The sequence below is a fragment of the Leptinotarsa decemlineata genome, unplaced genomic scaffold (genome assembly GCF_025532065.1).
Source record: "Leptinotarsa decemlineata unplaced genomic scaffold, Ldec_3_MD MMD2_tig00000251_RagTag_RagTag, whole genome shotgun sequence".
Classification (NCBI taxonomy): domain Eukaryota; kingdom Metazoa; phylum Arthropoda; class Insecta; order Coleoptera; family Chrysomelidae; genus Leptinotarsa; species Leptinotarsa decemlineata.
In genome coordinates this window covers 2,939,590-2,962,940 of record NW_027412547.1, presented here as the reverse complement: position 1 = coordinate 2,962,940, position 23,351 = coordinate 2,939,590, and the positions used below count along the sequence as shown (strand labels likewise).

General features: G+C 34.0%; 2 protein-coding genes across 2 annotated transcripts; one reads left to right on the top strand and one right to left on the bottom strand.

Annotated features, from left to right (window-relative positions):
- Positions 1-1,759: 1,759 nt before the first annotated feature.
- On the bottom strand, positions 1,760-22,612 carry Septin1 (Septin 1). The gene is made up of 6 exons (XM_074173521.1): positions 22,386-22,612; positions 22,030-22,222; positions 21,573-21,831; positions 10,726-10,930; positions 6,021-6,286; positions 1,760-2,288 (listed from the first exon to the last, which is right to left on the bottom strand). Exons 1-6 carry the CDS (start codon positions 22,407-22,409, stop codon positions 2,165-2,167), a joined length of 1,071 nt encoding a protein of 356 aa, XP_074029622.1. The 5' UTR covers positions 22,410-22,612; the 3' UTR covers positions 1,760-2,164.
- On the top strand, positions 18,618-20,540 carry LOC141481639 (uncharacterized). The gene is made up of 3 exons (XM_074173522.1): positions 18,618-19,390; positions 19,450-19,671; positions 19,729-20,540. Exons 1-3 carry the CDS (start codon positions 19,220-19,222, stop codon positions 20,374-20,376), a joined length of 1,041 nt encoding a protein of 346 aa, XP_074029623.1. The 5' UTR covers positions 18,618-19,219; the 3' UTR covers positions 20,377-20,540.
- Positions 22,613-23,351: the final 739 nt, after the last annotated feature.

The window sequence follows — 23,351 nt, the reverse complement described above, 5'->3', positions numbered from 1 at the left end:
ACGTGTTGGATCCTTTTTCAAATGTCAACACAGCAGGATCACGCCAGCTGGAAGAAGAAGTCGTGGAACTGGTAACGAACGAGGAAATGAAAATAAAATTCAAAAATGGATACCAAGAATTTTGGCTACAAAAGTCAATCCCGTAATTGTACCCTGGATTGTGGTCCATCATTCAACAAATTTTAATAGCATTTCCATCATCGTATTTGTGTGAACATAGATTCAATGATATGGCAACGTTGCTAACTAAAAAGAGAAATCGGTTGCAGATTACCGAACGCGGTGACTTACGGCTGTTTTTGAGTAAATTCGAGCCTGATATTAACAAACTTGTTAAAAATCATCAAATTCATCCTTCACATTAGATTAGTTTTAAAACTCAAATTGAAAAGTTTGTCGTTTGAAGACGTTGAAATAAGAGAACGTACCCTGGCGTTGGATGCGATCGGGCGTGGAGGGGTGGATTTTCGGGAAATCCTTGCGGGTACCGCCCCTCACCTCACACCAACAGGATTTCGCAGGGCTTCCTCCCGCTCACCGAACCCGGAATCGCTTCCTTACATCTACTTAGTGTGGCTAACCAAGAGACAGGACCATCGGCAGCGTTCGACCGAACGTTCGTACAAGTTAACTAAGCTCTTCTTTCGCCAGAGAGTGCTCGCGTCGCACACCTGCCCCCGCCAACCATGTCAAATCAATTGGGAATATGGTCCCGGAAGTGGCCGGCCGGGGTCCTAAGCTCGGATACTAGTAGCTCCGTCCAACCGGGTTCCGACACCTCAAGCGTCTGCCTTGGTGCCCTCCAAGGCTAGACTCGGATACTAGAGCCCGGAAGGACCGCAAGCCCCGACACCTCGAACGCTTGGATCCGTACAGAAGCAGGCGAGGATCACGGAACAGCATAAGCCGTCCAGTGCCTCATAATGGGGCTGCAATGCACCCATGAATGGATTACCGCAGCCCTGTATCCCTTTACCCGCTAGCGGAGCCGCTGCCCCTAAGAGGCCAACACCAGTTGGAGATGAGGCTCACTAGCCTCCAGCCGCGAGCGGGCACTCACCTCCCCCCTAGAACTCATGTTAGGAAAGTTCCCTTTCCAACGTTTGATGAGTAACCGTCGAGGACTCTCACGAGCATCCTCTACCACACATCATATGTCGAGGATGTCGCGCCCATTACCCGTATAGGTGCGGGATAGGGCGGTTCATCAACAGCTTTTGGGTGTACGCCGTATGGTCTGCACCGCATACCCTTACGTTACCCTAAGGGGCACTCATGTTAGGAAAGCTACCTTTCTAGCGTTGGATGAGTAACCGCCGAGGGCTCTTGCGAGACACCTCTCCCACACATCTAGCTTGAAATCGGCCAACGCCTGTTGCCCGCAGATGCGGGATAGGGTGGTTGACCGATAACTTTACTGGGTGAGTGCCGTGTGGTCTGCACCGGGGGACTGTCAAACACCCATAAGAGAGAGACAGTGATCCCCCGCCACTCACCCCGATAAATCACCCAAACCAGAGATGATTTTTTTTTACTTTTGATGCACTGTTTGGAAGCTTCGGTTCCCGTCACCAAACTATTATTTTTAACAACTTGACACGTGTTTCGATCACCAAGTGATCATCTTCAAGAGGAAGATTCAAGTTCTCCTTATTTATATCATAGACACCTCTGCTAGGTACCCGCTTCCTAAATGCCTTAAAATTAATTTCACAGTGTTGGCGACAACAAGGAAAAATAAAAGTAAAAAAACGACGAATTAAAACTTCTCATAAGATTTTTATTATATAAAATACCTGGAAATGAACGTTTGCAGAGAACGTTATGACACGGTAGTGAATTCTGAAAATATTCTCCAGTACATAGCAGACTATGGCAACAGTAACTATAATTTAATACATATAGCACATATCTTGGTAGTCAATAACGTCATAAAATCTGAAGGGATCAAATTCGAGAGATTTTCGTAAGAATAATGCTATTTACGGTAAAGTAATCAAACAACCTCGATTCGTATAAAAATACTCACTTTTCTCTCACAGCTTGTCACAACTATATAAGTAAGACCACTATACATAAATATTCGAATAGAAGCGCTCTTAGATCTGAGCGAGAATGAAGTAAACGAGTTGCGATATGTCTAACTTAAAGGAACTTAATACTTTTATTGCGTCTGTTGCATTTTAGCCTGCATTGCTGCAATCATTTCTTGCATACGCTTCAGCTCCGCTTCTTTTTCTTGGAGAATCCTGTCTTTGTCACTTATCGAGCTTGTTTTATCTTCAACACTGAAAGAGAAATTGTTCAGTGAATGAATTATAATGAAGTCTTAATATAGAGGTATATTCTGAATTCCAGAAAGTTCTTCAACTTATTTATTCTAATAGTTACACAAACGCAGATTTGAAATAGGATTTTTGTCATAGAGAAATATTATATTTAACAGGAAAAAACCTGCAGCACATCATCTGAAGATCTTGATCTTCAGATGATGAATCGCACTTCACAAAACGAAATCATACAAAAATAATACCTGATTCTGTTATTTAAAATTAATGTTTGAGCAGTTCATTCATTTGTTGTGTGGTGTGATTACTGTGTATTCTCTGGTATTATTTCTTTGACTTCTGACGAGTAGGAAGAGTTATTTACCATCAAATATGGCAGACTTTCAATATTACGCAAAATGATGATGAAATTAAAATAAATTCAAAACAATCACTGCTCCTAAATAACAGACCTTTGAATGAATTGGAAAACAAGTTAATGCCCATAATTACAGTACCAGATAAATAAAATATTTTAATATAGACCAATCTAACAGATCATTGTTCAACCAAAGTACTATAAACATTACTGTAAACGGGACATATCTGGGTGTATTCTTTCCGAAGCTTTGGTTTATCAGAAATATTCCTCGCCGTCGTAGGGAGCTGTGGAGAATCATTCTTTAGGTCCAATAAAATTTTATTGGACCCCACCGGACACCCCAAAGTACTATTATTCATTATTAGTAACCAGAATTTTTGAGAAATTAACTCTTTAAAAAAAAATTACACTGATTTGTCTATTCGAAAAAAAACAAGTGTAAGTATTGTTTATGTTGAGTATTTTCATGTTCTCCTCTTTTTTTTAAAATTCTGTTGAAAACCCTGAAGTGAAAATTGTTGTTTCTTGTAATAGTTTAAGTTAAGTGAACTAACTCCTATTTTTAAACCTGTCCTATTTATATCAAACAGGGTATATTTTCACTCACACATCAATGATTTCGGATAGCAATTGTTGGAAAATTTTTCTTGTAAAATTTGTCACTAATTTTCAACAAATTGATTCATATAAAGTTCTTATGCCAGTTCTTAAGCCAGACTCACCTATTTCCAGACTTGTTTTTGTGGTTACCTCATATTTGTTGCATCTTTCAAAAATGCAATCAAATCCGTTTGTGAATTTTGGTTCATATGGTAGAACAATGAACTCGAATCAGTGTCAATTTGAAAAGTCTAAAATTTATTAGGATTCTTCCTGAATGTATGTTTCCTAAGTTTTCAAGATACCTACTGTTTTCCCTGATAACATTTTTCTCAATCATATTTCTTTACTCGCCCAGGCGTGTCTACTTTACTTTGGGCGTGTCTTTACTTTATTTTGGGCGTGTCTTTACTTTACAGTACAGACACGCCCAAAAAAGCCATTGTATGACGAAGCAGGTGTTGCGTTTTTGTAAAATTGTTTAGTGAAAATCTCACAATAAAGTATTTTTGAATACGTAAGTTATGGATTTTCATAAAGTATCGGCCAATTCCATCATATATAGTTGAATTCCTATTTTGAACCTGGACTATTGTGAAATTCTGATTTTAAAACTCAAAATTTTCTTAAATTCTGACTTTAAACTCAAGTTTTTCTGAATCTTGACTCAAGACTCAAAAATTCGTTGAATTTTGACAACTCAAAATTTAGTGAATATCATTGTCAAGAAAGTTTGTGATAGTTCTATGCCTTCTCTTCAATTACGTCAAAAAAACAATTTTTTCAACAAAAATGACAACTTCGTTGAAAAAAAATTGCAAATAACACTTCTAATTAACCATATCCATATCGAAATGATATAATTTTTAAATTATCTCATTTGTTAATTTTGAAAACAATTTTGCAATGTTCATGGACACAAATATTATGCAAATTCTGAATAAATTTGTGATACTTTTTTAAATAATGTAAACTATGCCATTAATGATTATTTTTGATGCTGTCATGTGACCATATAATCAACAACAAAATCAAAATCAAAATTTTGACTCATATGACCGTGCTATTATAATAATATAATATATATATATTTATTGATTTCTTTACGACATCCTAATATACATACATTATTTTAAAAATATATAAATAAATGACATAAATAACAAAAATGATGATATGATAGAAGAAAAAAAAAATTAAAACCATTTTTCAATGATTCCAGAATGGTTTCAACATGAGAATATACATAATAAACATATTACCAAACCGGAAAAAAGAAAATCAAGAATGATATTTCATATAGTTCATGAGTTTTTTTTTTTAATTCAAAAACATTTATTGAATCTTTCAACGAAACTGGGAGTTTGTTATACTCATTTGAACCTTTATAAAATAAAGACTTCATTGTACTAGTCAAGTTAGTTTGAGAAAGATGGAATTTTTGAGAGCTACTCGCTCTTGTTAAGTGGTTATGGATTTGAGATTTATATATACATAATTCTTCAAAATAAGTTGGAAGCAAGTTATGTGTTGGTTTGAAAATGAATATCATTGCTAACTCGTACAGTCTCTGGGAAACAGATACTCACTGCAATGTACTTAACTTGTTTGATATACTGGAATACCTATTCACTTGTAAAATGATCCTCATTCCACGATTCTGTAACTTTTTTAAAGCCGATACCTTATTTTGGTCAAATGAGTATAAAAGACTAGCACAATAATCAAAATGGGGTTGGATTATACAATTATATAATGTAATTTTTGAGTACATCGAAAGCTGAGATGAAATTCTTGAGAATAAATATATTTTTTTTAGTAATTTCTTTGTATATATATAATCAAAATGAGCATGAAGAGATAAACGATTATCCACATGAAACCTAAGTATTTGAATTCACTTACGAACTCTATTACATCACCTGCAATTTGTAATCTTATGTTGAGATTGTTGATGAGTGATAGCTTATAACCAGTTGATAAGATCATATATTTTGTTTTGGAGGTGTTGAGTTATAGTTTATTGTGATTCATGTACTTGGAAACATTTCTTAGTTCATTATTCATTTGATCAGCTACTGTTTCTATATTATCTCCTGAAATTGATGACAAAGTGTCGTCTGCAAAAAGGTTCATGAAATCACAACCATGGATGATATCTATATCATTCAGGTAGATTAAAAATAATATAGGTCCCAAAACACTCCCCTGAGGTACCCCAAAAATGATATCGAGAGGTGAGACACTGAATCCTTTATTTTGGTTACCTGTTTGCGTTGTGATAAATAATCAGTCAGCCATAACAAAACAGTTTTCCGGATACCAATACCTTGCAGTTGATTTAGTAATATATGGTGATCAATTGTCTCAAAAGCTCTTTTAAGATCTAAAAATATGGCTAAGATATAATGTCCCTTATCTATTGATTCTTTCCATTTTGATATTGTGACTTGTAACACAGACTCACATGAATGATGTTTTCTGAAACCTGACTGATATTTTAGTAAAATATCATTATTTTCTAGATATTCAATGAGTTGATTATAAACTGCGAGTTCTAAAATTTTTTCAGTACAAGGCAAAGTGTTGATTGGTCTAAATTCCCAGGATTTATCTGTGTTAGAAATTTTCTGAATTGGCACAAGGACACTGGTCTTCAGCTCCTTCAGGAATCTGCCAGTGCTCAAAGACGTATTTATAAAATGCAACAATGCATGTCCTATAACACCAAACTTTTTTTTAATTAGTATTAGTACAAGTAGTCAACTCACATAGTCCTCTTGGCGGCAGCAGGTCCCTCCTTTGCCAGCCTCTCGGATCTGTAGTTCTCATAGTGCACCTGCTGCGTGATCTCCTGCAGATCCTGCATGTGCGTGATCAACATCGTCCGCAGCTTGATGAAGTCGCAATGCTCTGGATTCTCAACTTCTACAACACCCCAAGGATAGAGACGGCCTTTGACTTTGCGACCACGCACTTCGAGCTCGGTGTTTGCTCCGCACACCGCGAAAGGAACCGCCTGCTTCAGTTGGCGCACCTGAAACATATGACAGTTGTATTTTATAGAACTTTGAATTATGCTGTTGAATGGATCACACAAACATACTGTTAGGGAGAGAGAGAATATACTTTATTGTATACAGCGTGACTCACGGTCGATGGTAGGTTAGACGTTTCTGGAAAACGCAAAGCATGTGCTAAATATGGTCCAAAACATCAGTACTCTCTATTCATGAAAAGTTGATATTTTGATGATAGTTTGGACAAACTCGAAATATTCAAATAACATCAAGAAATCGACTCCATATCATACAGGGCGTGCTAAAATTACTATTATTTCCATTCTGCATAAAAGTAGTCAAAAGTTCATTTTTTCAAATGAAACCCCCTGTATATTACTCGATAAATTGAAAGATGGTGAAAAATGCTTCAAGATGATATACATGTCCCCATACCTAAATCGTCAAGTTTTCTTAATAAAGCCGTCTTTGTGGAAAAATAGTTATTCACGTTTTACCTTGCAAAACAAGCATCAGCAAGTGGAGCAAACTCACGAGCAAAATAAAATCACTTTCAACAAATGTATCATACAAATTTTTTTGTATAACGTTACTGCTGATAATAAAAAAAATTATAGGGTCCATGGGATCTGAACACACGATCTTTGGATTACAAGGCATATGTTTCAACTACATACGCCAACTCACGTTATTTTAAGGAGAATTGTTGGTTAGTCATGAAGGACTTTCTACAGTTGGACTGAATACTACTTCGTCATCGTCAGTAACTTCACAGGGATTTAATATTACCAATAGCACGAACTGCATGTGTGAACTTTTCTAAATGATTTTTTGGTAGGTGTTCTGATTGAAGTGTTTCTATCAAAAATATTTTCAATAACAGTTGTACAAAAAATAATTTAAAGAATTTGATTTCTATGTAGCCGTGGAAATATCAAGCTTATTACAGTTTGGTGACTTTTATAAGTAATTGATAAATGGTTATTGACGGTGTTTCAAAAAATCGCCAAAAATTAATGCAAATATTGATTATTAAAACGAAGTTCTTATGAAATTATTTATTATACACGGACAGTGTGATCAAATCATTGCCAGAACTTGTAGAAAATTCAACCAAATGTATCCTGAATTAACACCAATGAACGAGAGGAAGTTTGTAAGATTACAAAAGAATTTCCTTAACTATGGCTCCATGTTAAAAGCGCCTTCAACATTACCAAAACCTGTTACTTCAAATGAGGACAATACTGTTAACGTTTTGGCATTTTTTAATACATATCCAGAAGCTTCCATTCGCGGTGCAGAAAAAGATTTAGGTGTATCACATGCTTCAGTACAACGAATTTTGAAAAATCACGGAATGCATCCGTATAAATTTACCAAAGTTCAAGCTATAAAAGCAGAAGACTTCGAACGTAGAATGCATTTTTGTGAATCCCTTTTGATTCATACACAGGAAGATCGGGAGTTTTTGTCAAAAATAATTTGGAGGGACGAATCAAAATTTACGAGGGATGGTATTTTCAATAGAAGGAATAAACATTTTGGGCTGATCATAATCCTCATGTTACAAAAGAAATTGGTTTTCAAGAAAAATTTGACCTGAATGTTTTCTGTATTCTGAAGAACAATAAAATTAGCTTTTTTATTTATGAAGACACACTGAATGCAGAGAGATATCTCCAAATATTAGGACGACTGTAACCGATTTTCTTGAAAATTTGCCTTTGGAGGAATATAAGAATTCGTGGTTTCAACTGGACGGAGCGCCAGCTCATTCCATTCTGGAAGTTTCCAGGAAACTTGACGAACTCTTCGACGATCGATGGTTTAGGCGTTTAGGGCCGTGGGATTCGCCACCGAGATCACCCGATCTCACGCCACTTGACTTTTTTATGGAGGGTTTTAAAAGAAAGGGTATACAGTACTCCAGTGCCTACCAAAGAAGAATTGCGACGGCGAATAGTGCGGAGAATTGAAGATCTGGATCCCCAGGAAATTGAAAAAGCAACCACAAGTCGTGTACAAAAAAAACATTTTAAAATGTTTAGGATGTAATGGACAACATTTTCAGCATTTATTGTGAAAATGTGATATTTTATTTACAATTTTGTTATTTTGAATCATCCTATTCTGTTATTGTCTGTACTTTCACATGTTTCAGCCCACAAAATCTTACTTTTTACCTAGAAATGACTGATTTTTGGTACAGTTGTTCCCTGGAAACTGTGAGCCATAGTTAAGGAAATCATTTTGTAACCTTACAAACTTCCTCTCGTTCATTGGTGTTAATTCAGGATACATTTGGTTGAATTTTTTACACGTTCTGAATATGATTTGATCACTTTGTTCATGTGTATAATAAATAATTTCATAAGAACTTCGTTTGAATATTCGATATTTGCATTCATTTTGGAAGATGATTCGAAACACCGTCGATAACTCTTTGTAAATTACTTATAAAAGTAACCGAACTGCTATAAACTTGATAATTCCACTGCTACCTAAATCCAAATTCTACAAAAAATTATGTTTCTAAAAGAAGCGACTTTATTGAGAAAACTTGACGAGTTAGGTATAGGGACATGATATATCATCTTGAAGCATTTTTCACCATCTTTCAATTTACCGAGTAATATACAGGGGGTTTCATTTGAAAAAAATAAATTTTTGACTACTTTTATGCACAATGGAAATAATAGTAATTTGAGCACGCCCTGTATGATATGGAGTCGATTTCTTGGTGTTATTTGAATATTTCGAGTTTGTCCAAACTATCATCAGAATATCAACTTTTCATGAATTGAGAGTACTGATGTACTTAATTTCAAGTAAGGCTATGTTTTGGACCATATTTAGCACAATTTATTTTTTATCTCAAAAACTGATAGAGATAGGTATAGGACATTATTAACAAAAAAATATTAAAATACCAGAGCGATTCCAAAAATGTATTAATATACGGGGTGTTCCATTTAAAAAAATAAAGTTGCTAGGACTTTTTGATGGAAGTGGCAACGCCGCAATGCTGAAAATATTTTAGATCGATAGAACAGGTAAAGAAATGAGAGAGGTGAAATATTTAGAAAAATCATGCTTTGCGTTTTCCAGAAACGTCTAACCAACCATCGACCGTGAGTCACGCTGTATATGGTAACAAAGCTTTTTTTAAAAATATAACAAAATGATGCAAGCAAAAGAAAAGTATTATACAGAACACCTGGGTCTTTCAGGTGGCCTGCAAGATCACCGGACTTAACCCCTTTAGACCTCTTTTAGGTCCTCGTGGGTTATCGAGGAATTTGCTATGAAACAATAAAACAACTTTTAGCGTTTCAATGAACTGTTATTGTTAGTTAGTGACTGAATACGAGTACATTCATTGTTCCAAAATTCGGAAAAATAGCTAAATAAATAAAGACCTAACGAGGGGTGCACCATAAGTCTAAACTCCGTTCTTCAAGACGCTTGAAGTAATTTCTCTCCCGACATATTGCAAAGACCATCCTTCTGAGTACAAATGCCAACATTCCAGATAAATTAGCTGCATATACATTTTCTTTTTCTGTTATAAACTTGTGGTCTTTTCAAGTTATTTCTGTTATCAATAAAATCTCCAATGAAGTACTCAGTAACTAACTAACAGTAACAGTTCATCGAAACCCCAAAAGTTGTTTTATTATTTCATAGCGACTTCCCCGTAGGGGTTAAGTCGGGTGATCGTGCAGGCCACCTGAAAGAAACATGTGTTCCAATCCATAATTTGGAATACTTCATGAAATGTGACAATTCTCCTTTATTATTGATGTTTCTCAGGCAAGTGTTTTTTCTGTATTTATCATACAAGTTTACATAAACTCTGCTCGTGGGTTGGGCTACCTATCGGACGCGTCCCCAGGTGGCTTCCAGTTTAACAACTGTTTCTTCAGTCAGCATGAAGGCACAGCAATGGTAAACTCACTCCCCCTTCAAATCTAATCTGTTCATGAGCAGATTTGAATTGGAAACAAAAGGTTAGTTAAATTACTTTCCACAAACTTGGATTCAAAATGTATAAGATGTATTTGCGATTTTTAACACAAAAAAGTTTGGGGAAGAGGACTTTGTTTCAGCTCTCAACAACAGATTCCCGTAAGAACTAGGAACTCAGCAATAAAGTCGTTAGAATCGAAACTTTCTACGTTATTTACTACTTTATAGAAGTGGTAAAAAACATAGATGGTTTAAATTCTCATTTTCTCATTGTGATTTCCTACCATGTAGTAACGGCTACATCCATCAATTTACAGCAATAAAGTTCTTGGGACTACCCTGGAGATAAATTTTATCAACATGAACATATCACCAGTACAATCAAATCAATTCATCAAAGTTCAATAGAAAACCTAGTATTGATAAAAATATCCAATGATTTTTTAACCTAACAATTAGTTTCTTTTCAAGACTTGTCACTAACCTGTTCTTTATATTCTTCATCTTCATCGGAATCGCACTCCGGCAGAGAATATATCCGTATACCGTTCTCAGCTATCTCGTCAAGAATCTTCTTCTTCAGTTTCTGCATCTCCTTCTTTGTCAATACATCTGCTTTGGCAATCACAGGGACAATGTTGACTTTGTTGTGGAGTTTCTTCATAAATTCTATGTCCAGAGGCTTGAGCCTGAAGAAAAAATTCGGTAATGGGCTTAGTCTTCCTTAACTTTCTATAGAAAGAAGCTGACAGACATATAATTTAATTTTTTTATACATGTGCATTATATAACGTAACGGAGAAAGCTGAAAACAATAACTGCGACTTTTCTCTCTTTGTTTTTATTAATTTATTAGTGACGTTGAGTATGAAGTCCTCAGAAACAGTTTTGATTTCAATATTTTATCCTCATAAATCTTTATTTTTTGAAAAGGATCCCAATATAGAGCAATTAAAGGCAACTAATCTCTTCTCAGAGGAATCATAAATATAGTAGGCACAAAAAAATTCAAACTTTCAATTATGACATATTTGAAATATAAAATGTATTATAACTCTAATGATTGGTAGGAAAAAATGTGTTTTTGTATTGTATAGTATGTTTCACTCTAAATGGTATTGCCTTATTAACTGCAATAAACTACCTGGTTTAATCCCATTCTGTATTGAAGTGTAGTGTAATATTTGATTCTGGTTTTACAACTCAAGGGACTAATTAGTTTTATTATAATCCTTCAGCCAATACCATGTACCATGAAACCTATTATGCCATAATATATCTATACAGCTTATGTTACGTGTTATATAGCTTTACTTATATATAAATCACCTGACATATGTCCTGTATGTCGATTTAAAGGCAATAAAAATATTATCATCACTATCATTGAGTGCTGAAACCACCAGAAATCTTCACATGTACATCATGTACGTTACTGTCTAGAGGTAATTGTACAATTCACTTTCTGCTAGACTCCAATCAATATTATGTTCGACCAGTTTGTTGTAGAAAAAAACTAATAAGCCTATTTTTATTTTTGTTGTTCACTGTAAGTTTTTCTTTAATAATATTTAGAGGCATGTATTCTTCAAATGAACGATCACTTGCAGAATAACATGTATCAGATAATTCAGTTCCATTATTTACTTTTGATGCACTGTTTGGAACCTTTGTAATGAATATTACTGGAGTTTTTTCCCAACACCAAACCATTATTTTAACACATCCAAAGTAAGATCAATCACTTGGAGATCGAAACACGTGTCGAAGTGTCAAAATAATGGTTTGGTGTTGGAAAAAAACTGCAGTAATATTCAGTTCCATTATTATTATATCCATTAAAACAACTTTATTGTTGTGCTTTAGTTATTAGTGAATATGTTATGTACTGTTTCTTAATATGCGAATTTCTTCGAAAAAAAACACGCAAAACTATTTTTTTCATACAAATAAAACCAGTGCTTGTACTTCCCTACATCAGAGGATTATCAGAAAAGATACAAAGAATTGGATCCAAGTACAACATCAGAACCTGCGGAAAATCCTATATCTGTACGGATCGCCAGCTTATTCCACCCTGGAAGTTTCCAGGAAACTTGACGAACTCTTCGACGATCGTTGGTTTAGACGTTTAGAGCCGTGGGATTGGCCACCGAGATCACCCGATCTCACGCCACTTGACTTTTTTATGGGGTGTTTTAAAAGAAAGGGTATACAGTACTCCAGTGCCTACCAAAGAAGAATTGCGACGGCGAATAGTGCGGAGTATTGAAGATCTGGATCCCCAGGAAATTGAAAAAGCAACCACAAGTCGCGTACAAAAAAACATTTTAAAGTGTTTAGAATGTAATGATAAGATACAAAGAATTGGATCCAAGTACAACATCAGAACCTGCGGAAAATCCTATATCGATGAAACTAAGAGGCCATTGAATGTTCGCATTGCCGAGCATAAGAAACACACACAGCGAGGGGAAACCAGCAAAAAGGGAATAGCAGAGCATGTTTGGACCCATCAACATAACATCGAATGGTCCCAAGCTGAGATCATACACAAAGAGGAACATTGGTTTAGGAGGAAATTCAAAGAAGCCGCATACATGTTATCCAACAATGTATTCAGCCAAGCTAGCGTAGAGATATACAACATATGGAAACTCATAATCAAGCGAAAAATTGTCAACTTCCGCCAAACGGGCATCTCCCACTCTAAATCAGTGAAGCGGAAAAAGGAAAGCGGAGATAAATGATTGTACTCAAATGACCTATAAATAGTCAGCTCACGGAGGAATCGGTCCAGTCATCACCCCAAGACGGTTGTGGATACTAACAATCGAAACGTCGTGAACTAACTTGGAATCTCAGAACTTTTTAATTTCATTTTATTAATTTTTTGTTCAATTTGTTTCATTTTTACTTGTATTTTATTTCACTATTATTTCATTTCAGGTTTTTTGCTTAATATAATTGTTTTTTTTTCTCAGCTATTCTTTTTTATTCTTCTTCTTTAATTGTTAATGTCTTCTTTTTTAGTTCTTTCAGGGATTCCAAATCATTTTATATAATTTCAGACAATGGAAGTCCGAACTAATGAAATTCACAAATATAATGCTTATTATTTAAACAATATAAATAATCCAGTTCCTGTTTCAAGAGGTTCCTGATTCCAAATAACATAATAAAAGCACAATTTGAAAAAATATAATACAAAAATTTGAACATCTGAGCTGCACAATTAGCATAGCTGGGTAACCGGTAACTTTCTAATCTAATCTTTGAAACCTGTTTACTCCATGCCGATTGAAAAATGTTTCATTTAAAACACCAGCAATGTATTTTTTTTAAATAGTATAATCATATTAGGAATCACACATTAAAAGGTAAGACCTCGTTAGTCCTTAGCTCGCACAAGTTTCTCAACTTCTGAGAGTTGTTCGTATGGGAACGACAGCTGATTAACGGAAAAACAGATTTTTAAACAGAATGGAAGTACAAACTAATGAAATTCACCATGAAACATTGTCAACCACTTTCATATACTCATCTTGATTTCCAGATATGTGTACAACTATAAAATGACCCTGTAGATGAAGAAACTGACAATAATATACTGATACATATTTTATTTTTCAAAAACAAAACCAGACATTCTCTTATCTGAAGACCGGGAGTTCCTAACATTCCAAAGTTCAACAGCCTACCACAATAGAGATCAGACTTATCATTTAAGTATTTAACTCAAACATACAGCAGATTCACACTGTCTATTCAAGAGGAATGACCATAATGAATGTAATTATAGAACATTAATTGCTTTTGAATAGCGATAATGATCCATAAAATACATGTCATGTCATTTGCCCTAATGATAAAAGTGAATAATGTGTGTAATATTATTATTCAGTGTTATCAACAATCACAAAAAAGTAATCCCATTTATTGATGAAACATACAGGGTGTAACTGAATAAGTGTAAAACATTTAAGAAGGTGATTCCTCATCGAAAAAAAGATAGGACCTTTCGTATAAAGAAACATCATTGGAGCATCCCTTGTTAAGATACAGCCCCTTAAAGGGGCTACATAAAATTACAATTTTATGTACCCCCAATTAAAGTACAATTTTTTTCACGAGCACTGAAAAAGTTACAATATTGAAATTAACCTGACGTTTTGTACTACCAAAAAGACACTTAGCCAGTAATTTATTTGGTTTACCCCATGGTTGTAAGGGGTGGAAAACGCAACTCCTAAAATTTATTTCCAATGTAACTTTTTGTCTTATTATTTGCGAACAGGAGTACGATAAACCGAATGCTGTAACTGGCTCCAAATAGAGAAATCGAGAGGATTGAGATCCGGGGATCGAGCGGGCCAGTTCTGTGGTCCTCCTCGCCCTATCCACTGATTTGCATATGTTTCTGTTAAATGCTGACGTGCTACTTGACTAAAATGAGCGGGAGCCCCATAAACATATCCCTTCTGACGCCCAAAGGAACTTCCTCCAGCAGTATTGGATGCACTTCTCTTAAAAATTGAACGTATGCTTCACCATTTAATCGAGGAGGTAGAAAATGAGGCCCAATTAAATCATCCCCAATAACTCCGAGCCACACGTTAAGAGAAAACTGTTCTCGATGGTTAGTTTCGACAATAGCGTGAGGGTTTTCATCAGCCCTTATGTGGTAATTATAAAAATTAATAATCTTGTCCCGAGAAAAAGTACATTCGTCTGTGAATTCTATCGTCTTCAGAAAGTCACAATTTCTTCTAATCATTTCCAGCATCCAATTACAAACTTCAAGACGGTTCGGAAAGTCCCAAGAGACCCAAGAGACATTTTTTGTTTAGAATGAAACAGGCTATCGGAAATAAACTTTTAAATGGTAAACAAATAATAAGACAAAAAGTTACATTGGAAATAAATTTTAGGGGTTGCGTTTTCCACCCCTTACAACCATGGGGTAAACCAAATAAATTTCTGTAAGTGTCTTTTTGGTAGTACAAAACGTCAGGTTAATTTCAATAGTGTAACTTTTTTAGTGCTTGTGAAAAAAATTGTTATACAAATTTTATGTACCCCCTTTAAGGGGCTGGAACCACTTTATGGTTTCTTCTTTTTCCAAATCACTAAGTATCTCATTATGAGAATATCCAACTATTTCAACTATATCATCAGTTTTTTAGGCCTGAGTGTATAAGAATGAATCAAAACTCAACTTTGTGAAGTAACTAATCAGAATAAATGGACCTAAAACTTACAAAAGTTTACTTTGAAAATTTTTAAGAAGATTCGGAAAAGAATGGTTTTGGCTTTCTACTTCCCCTTCTATATACAAAAAATGTAGGAATCTTCCAAAGAAAGGAAAGAACAAATCAATTTTCAAAAGTTAACTCTATACAAATATTTGTAGTTAGTTTCAGACACAAACTGGAAGCAAAACCCCTTGAAACATGTACTTAAACATAAACATTGAATTATAGAAAAGAAAAATATTTTTGAAACAAATACTTTCATAAGAATACTAAATTATACAAAAAACACTTTCCTCTATTCAGTTTGTATTCCAAACATCCTCTATGGAATTGAATCAGATATCATTCACAGGATTGCTACACGACACAACTAAAAGATGTTTTTTCTTCAGAAGCCAAACTGTGTGAGCTTTCTTTCCTACCCAATGATTATTTTACCTGACCTTATGTAGGAACAGTAAGAAAGAAATTTTACAAACTCATTTAAATGGTTTTTTCAAAAACTACACCTCACGATTTGATCTCTACAAACTTTATTTGAAAAATATATCACGTGTTTCGACTCACTTGATAAAGCTACTGTGCTAACGAAACATGTGATATATTTTTTAAATAAAATTTGTGGGGATCAAATGGTGAGATGTAGTTTTTGAATTACTATGGATCTTCATCAAGTAACGGCTGAATCAATCAGATCATTTAAATAGACATGTAATAAATGAAAATTACATGAGGTTAATCAACTTATTACCGATTTACATATTAGAACAATATTTAATAATGGATATATATTCAATTCTATTTGGTCATTCAGAAAATTTTAAGAATTCTTAAATCTATCGATTTCCAGGCATTTCAAAACTGTCATTAATTTTCGAACCATTATTTTCTAAATCCCCTTCTGCCAAAACATGGTTTGCAAATGTGGAATTGATTTTCACAATCGAGAAAATACTCATATTCCCTTTTAATCTCTGGGAAAAGGTTCTTTCCATTTGGCAAATATAAATTTTCGGAAAAGAACCACAAGTCAACTTACAGAATCCTGATCTATCCAACACTGAAGGTTTGGCTTTAATAAATTTGTTTCAGTTATTATTTTATTTGTTAGCCACGTTTAAGATTTTTTTTTTCAAAACACAAGCGATACTATTGGTTTGTTCACCAAAGCATAGCAAGAGTTCTATGATACTTTCTATCGTTTCTTGAAGCGGGATAGACCTGTTGCAGGATTTTTTCCTAGCTTTAGGAAAGAATGGAGTCGATAATATCTACCATAACGCACACATATGGGCCCAAGAAAAACCTCTCGCAAAAAAAAAAAACGACTCATCACCAAAAGACTTTTAAATTCGATGTTTGGGCAGGGATAGTGAATAATAATTCAACTAGACCAGTATTTCTTTCAAATACCTCCAATGGTGCAAGTTACTTACACAGTTCTAACATGTATGAAGGCTATTTTCCGGTGTTTCTGGCCGTGGTCTGCAGGTTTTTATGTCTGAGCTGGTGCTCCGGTTCTTGTTCCTGTGGTATCCAACACATTAACTACTATTTCCATACCGGACGCTGTATTTATATCGTTCTTAATTGTATTACCTATTTATCAACCTATAGGGACAGGTAGCCAGCTTTCATTAATATTAATTGTCTCTTCCTCTCTACTGAAATTATCTCGATGCTTTTGAATCTCAATTGCCTGTCTATCTTTTCAGTCTGTACCCTGGATTGGAAGGAGCCCTGATGCACCTATTTTTTTGCCAGCCAGCCAGAAGTCCAGATCTTAACCCTACTGACTTTTGCTTCTGCATCACTCCCATAAATGATGTCTTCAGAAAGAGTGTAATCATCCCCTGTTCTGACTCAGGATATGTCCTTGTGGAGAACTGAATAGTTCAAATGTTAAATCCATAACTAGGCTTAGCATAGTCATAGGTATAGCACTATTGGCTGCGTGTAAGGCTTTTGGGCTCTAGTATCATCTAGGATCTAGATGATTTTTTGCAAATACTTTTCAACTCTCAATATTGATCAAAGTTTGATATACCCTCAGCAATCTTGTAATCAAAACATGAGTAATCAAAACATCAGATTTTTTATTACAGTTTCGATCAAAATCAGTGTTATTGTATTTTTTATTAAAAATTCTACGTCTACATGCATGTTCTACTGGTGAAAATATTTTTTTCATGTTTCACATTCACTTCATAAACTGCCTTTAAATTTTGAAAAAAGTTTTACTTGATGATTTATTTCAAAAACATAATTATTGGTTATGTTCTGAAAATAATTCTAAAATAGTACTAGTGTCTTAAAAAAATTCAATTGTCACAGAAGTAGATCATTATGTTGAAACATAATATTTTTACTATTTCCAGTCAAAAAGTCATGAATTTTCAGTAAATCCTCAGGTTGAGAGGAAGTTTTTTTTTTGATATGATTCATAGTTGTTAATTGAATAGTTAATCTAATACAAAATGAACCCAGTAATAACCTGCATGTAATGTATCGAAAGCATTTCTTTCAACAGTGTATGTTTACACAATCTGCTGTCGAAAACTCTTGAATGTAATTATTTCTCACAAATCATGCAGTATGTGTGGAGAAGACGTTTCCTGTTTACATCAATGGTATTATGTTTGGGTAATCACATTAATTTAATTTCTCTCTGAAGAGCTTTTAATTCAATGTTGAACTAACCACGTAGAAGGTGATGCCTATTCCTACCCTTCTTCGGTGTTCTTTGATTTATTCAAGTGACACTTTATTGTGAGATTTTCACTGAACAATTTACAAAATCACAAGTGTTTCACTTCATAATTGGTTCTTCAAGCGTGTTCATACTAGGAAGCTATTATATAGTAAAAAACATGTTAAAAGTTTCGTGAACTGTCCACTAAAAATTTCACAATAGTGTTACTTGAATATGTAAAGGACTTTCATCAAGTGTCAACTAATTCCATGAAGTTTTCTTTAATGATGAGAGAGATCAGCGTAAATGGTAGAGATACCACAAATATTTTGCAAAGTTTTTTCTACCAATTTATGGTGATACTGAGAATCGATATATATACCCAATCTTAACCAATGTCAAATTGCTTCAGTTCATATTCATATTTCATATTTTCAGTAATTGAGTGAACTATAACCTAATTTCAGTGATCCGTAAAATTTTTGACTGTTCTGTTTCATAACAAGTTTACTGGCATTGTTAGCATTTATTAACTAAAATCAACAAAATGGTTTTACTGATGGTAAATCGACAGTAACACTGACGATGCTATTAATTAATCACATGACAAGCAATGTCAAGTTGATTAAGTTCATATCGATTTCTCAAAGACTTTCCATAGAGTTAACTATGGAATATCACTCAATGAAATTATAGTTATTTATGTATCAAGGGAATTAGGAGGGCCTTAATTACCGATGGCAAAGTTTGCGTCCCGAGGGCCTCTGGCCCGAGGGACAGCAATTGCCTGAGGTTATTAAGGCTCATTAATTCCCGTGGTACATAGATAATTTTATTTCTGACCGATTTCAATAAAATTTTGTTCATTTTTGAAACGGAAAAATGTACCAATTCATTACCTTCCCGGTATATTTGAATCAGGTACCGTTGATTATAGTAGAGTTTTCTTGTTGCTATGTTACTTGTTTATAAACAGAACTTTGTTATCAAGCTGTGTTTGCGGTGAAAACGTGTTTTCTACCCCAAATATAATGGAGGATATTTTGAAAAAAGCTGAACAAGCAAGAGAATCATTAATTCCATCGAAAAGTGAAGCCTTATACCAAAAAGAATACAAGATATATCTGGACTGGCTGACACGGAAAAATGTTATGCCAAAAGATGTCATTGAAACTGTATTTCTGGCATATTTTCAAGAACTGGTAAGGAATTTTCTATGTTTTTCGGTAGATTTGGTAGTAATTGTGTTTATTCGTTTCAGTCAGAAACGTATAGTCCGAATTCTTTATGGACTAAATGGTCAATGCTAAAATCGATGGTGACTATACATGAGAAACGAGATATCACCAAGTTCAATGAACTACAGGCTTTTTTGAAACGGAAGACTAAGAGTTATAAGCCGAAAAAGTCTGCTGTTTTATCTCCTAAAGATGTTATCAGATTCCTAAAGGACGCTCCTAATGATATTCATTTATTGCATAAGGTAATTTTTTTCTTATTTTCCTTTTTGTGTGTATTTATTTCCTTTTTTTTGTTATAGGTTGTTTTGATTATGGGTTATTTTGGAGGATGCAGAAGTCAGGAACTTTTGAATATGAAGATATCGAATATAGAGGACCGGGATTCCGTTATGGTAGTGAACGTACCGGAAAGTAAAACTGGTGTATCGAAGAAATTTACAGTTGTGGATGAAAAAGAGTTCTCCGCTTTGCCTTTATTAAGACTTTATATGTCTTTGCGTCCTAAAGGTATTGAACGATTTTTTTTGAGCTTCCGACAAAATAAATGTACATCTCAGCCAATTGGAAAAAACATGTTTGGGAAAATCCCCAGCAAAATCGTAATATATTTAGGATTGCCAAACTCATCTTCCTATACGGGACATTGCCTTCGTCGCACTTCTGCTACTGCTCTAGCCAATGCAGGAGCAACTATGACTAACTTAAAAAGACACGGAGGTTGGAAAAGTTCCACGGTGGCGGAGGGGTATTTGGAGGATAGCATCGAATTGAGAAATAAAACGGCGCGTATGTTGTCTACTTTGTCATCAGAAGAGGCAGGTACCTCGACTGTAGTGAACAGAAGCTCCAGCCATACAAAAGAAGAAATTGTTTCCAGTGGCGGAAGTAATTTTCAGGGAACATTTCAAAATTGTACATTTATTATTTGTAATGACGTGAATAAATAAAATATGGTTCAGTTTTCATTTCTATTTATTTTTACTTGTGAAAGGTAGAGGGAATTATAAAATCTATAATGTCCCAAGGGAGTTATGACCCTCTTTATTGATAGCGTAACTATGACGATATAAGCTTATAATATCCCGGTCAGAAATAAAATATTTTTTATTTAGTGGTATTATACTTCTGTCGGATTGAAAATTTTCTGAGGTACACTATTTTTAATTAGTGAATATTTTTATTTTTGTTTGCTGACGATTTAAAGCTTTACAGCTCAAAAGCATTCTATAATGATTGTTTGGGACTTCAAGATAACCTGAAGTTTTTAATATATGTATATAAAATATATACACGGTAGAGGCATAACTGAAAATTTTGGAATCATTTGTATTTTCTCAAATTAAATATTCCGTAGTCGAAAGTTGAATGTATCAAAACCAAATAAGCATTTAGTGATGTATTTCAATTAGAAAATGTTTTGATTTTACGAAGAAGGAATGTACAAGAACATAGTTTTTGAGTCACTACATGTATTTGGTGAGTTCCAAGACGGTGTCATACAGATACATGCTAGGAAGTTTTACTGATTTGCCTTCAGAGGTTTGTGACTGACTGAAGAATGTGATCTCTTGATATTTCTCTCAGTTTAGTTTCATCATATAGGTGCCACTTTCTATTTTATTAACTTTTTTGTTTTAATCAACTATATCATTATCAGAAGGTTTTTGAAATCATACTTAATACAATACACAATAATTATCATTATCTTATCATATTAGTGGAATCAAGCTAAAATCTCCAATGCTTTCCAATTACATATTTAGAATTGGTGAAGGATTATCAGATCACATTGAATGTTCTGTTTTGTTTATTTATCATTCAATTTGGTTAACCTAAGGGCCAAATAAAGAGATCAAAGGTATGATAAAACTGTATTCATGATAAATTTGCAATTAACAAACTATGGATATAATAGTCCTTTATCAAGAGTTTAAAGATAAGCTAATGAATTGGGTATGAATTGCTTTAAAATTCTTTCATTAAGTATTCAAGGAGGCTATTCAGTTGGATAGCTTATCATTTATTTCTATATGATTTTTAAATAGCAAAGTTGTTAGTAAAATACACAAATAGAAAAAAATTGTAATCAAATAGGAATATATTAATTATACAAATAAATAAAAACAAATCTGATATCACTCACCCATGTCCAAAAGGAGAAATGAAATAAAAGCAGCAATGCACCCTATTATCCATTATATTCTTTCTATTCAAACCAGATTCGTCCTTCAGAAATCTCTCAAACTGCTGATTAATGTAGCCTATGATTTCATCGAAAGAATCCCTGTTATCGATTGCATCACCATAACCAGGAGTATCAACTACAGTTAGTCGAAGTTTCACACCACGTTCTTCTATTTCCACTGTAGACGGTTCAAGTCTCACTGTTTGTCTCAATTTTTCTACAAAAAAAGTTAGTTCATACATTATCACTTCTATTCTTACTTTTCAGAAGTATGACTTAGGAAAAGTATCCGTAAGAGATGTTCTAATTCTACCTATCAAAATGTACAGTAAAATTATGTTCATTTCTGAGATAGGTGATCTATGAAATGAACAGTGTCCATCTATAAATCCAGTTTAACAAAGCAATGTCTTACCAACAGCATCTGGTACAAGTCTTTCGGGATAGAGATCAGTCAAAAATAGAGAAGTGACTAAAGTTGACTTCCCAAGGCCGCTTTCACCCACTACCATGAGGGTGAATTCGAACCCTTTTTTCACAGACTTCCTGTGCACTTGGTTTGGAAGATTCGCAAATCCCACATAGCCGGGTGTTTCCAGACTGGAAAACTGAAATAAGAAATTAGATGACAACTATCGCCATAACCTTACTTTTTTGTATATTCAACATTGTCTTCCTGAACTTAAATTAACTATGCTCAATAAAGATTGTATTGTCTGTCGACTATAAATTAATCTAATTATTTAGATAAGATAACAAGTGGTTATTTACATTTTTAACAGATTCACTAGACATTTTTAGTGACTTCTAATTTTTTTGGCACCACACTACTTAAGTACTTGGAAGAATGGGAAATTTTCTGTATCAGTCAGCGTTTTCTAACTATGAATTGACATCTTTACACAGATACTAATGAAAATCAAAACAATAATAAACAACGTTAATCTTGAAAATGTATTAAGACAAATGGGGTGTGGCTACATGAGTCATTGAACCATCCAATTGGTAAAGCGTGAAGAAAGGAAGAGAGAAGTAAGCTTCTCTTTTATGAGCAGTGCTGCCAGATCAAAAATGTTAAAGGCTATAGACGGGTTACTTGTAGATAGAGTGTAGTAGAGATAATTTGGAGTTATCCATGTTTTTTCATCCAGCTTTTCAACATGTTGACATCAACGGTGGGATAGAAGAATATCTGTGCAATGTTGCCAAATTTTACAGAATTGTAATTTGTTCCTGAATGCGATATTAGGATCACGTAGTCTAGATAAAATTATTTTTGTAAATGAATTAAAAATACCTCAAATGATAATGACATTGATTTTTATGCAGAAAAATGAATGAAAACTGATAAGTGCATACATAAAATCACCAAAAAGATAGTAGGATATGTATACATACATATATACACACATTCACCTACGTATATATACCTACACATGCATACACATATAAATGCATACATATATTCAAATTGCAGTACATATTCGATTTGTTTTCCTAATGGATTCAAATACGTTTATTTCTTTCGATTTATCATATGCTACTATTTTTTTAAAAAAATTGAGTTTTGTGAAGATTTCACGTAATTCAGAACTGAAATTCAATTGTCTTGAACTCTTGTATCATAAGCATGCGTATCAGTGATTTTTTATTTTGAAATATGGAGCCCAAATACCTCACTGAATTCTGTGTATGAAAATTTAAGTCTGATGTATCAGAAAATAATTCATATTCATC

Bases quoted from the DNA above. Each gene is read 5' to 3' on its own strand.
- LOC141481639 (XM_074173522.1), top strand. From the start codon at position 19,220: ATGGAGGATATTTTGAAAAAAGCTGAACAAGCAAGAGAATCATTAATT. The intron at 19,391-19,449 runs GTAAGGAATTTT...TATTCGTTTCAG, and splicing joins TGGCATATTTTCAAGAACTG to TCAGAAACGTATAGTCCGAA. The intron at 19,672-19,728 runs GTAATTTTTTTC...TTTTTGTTATAG, and splicing joins ATATTCATTTATTGCATAAG to GTTGTTTTGATTATGGGTTA.
- Septin1 (XM_074173521.1), bottom strand. From the start codon at position 22,409: ATGTCTAGTGAATCTGTTAAAAAT. The intron at 10,931-21,572 runs GTGAGTGATATC...TTTTTTCTTCAG, and splicing joins ATTTCTCCTTTTGGACATGG to GCTCAAGCCTCTGGACATAG. The intron at 6,287-10,725 runs GTTAGTGACAAG...CATATGTTTCAG, and splicing joins ATGAAGAATATAAAGAACAG to GTGCGCCAACTGAAGCAGGC.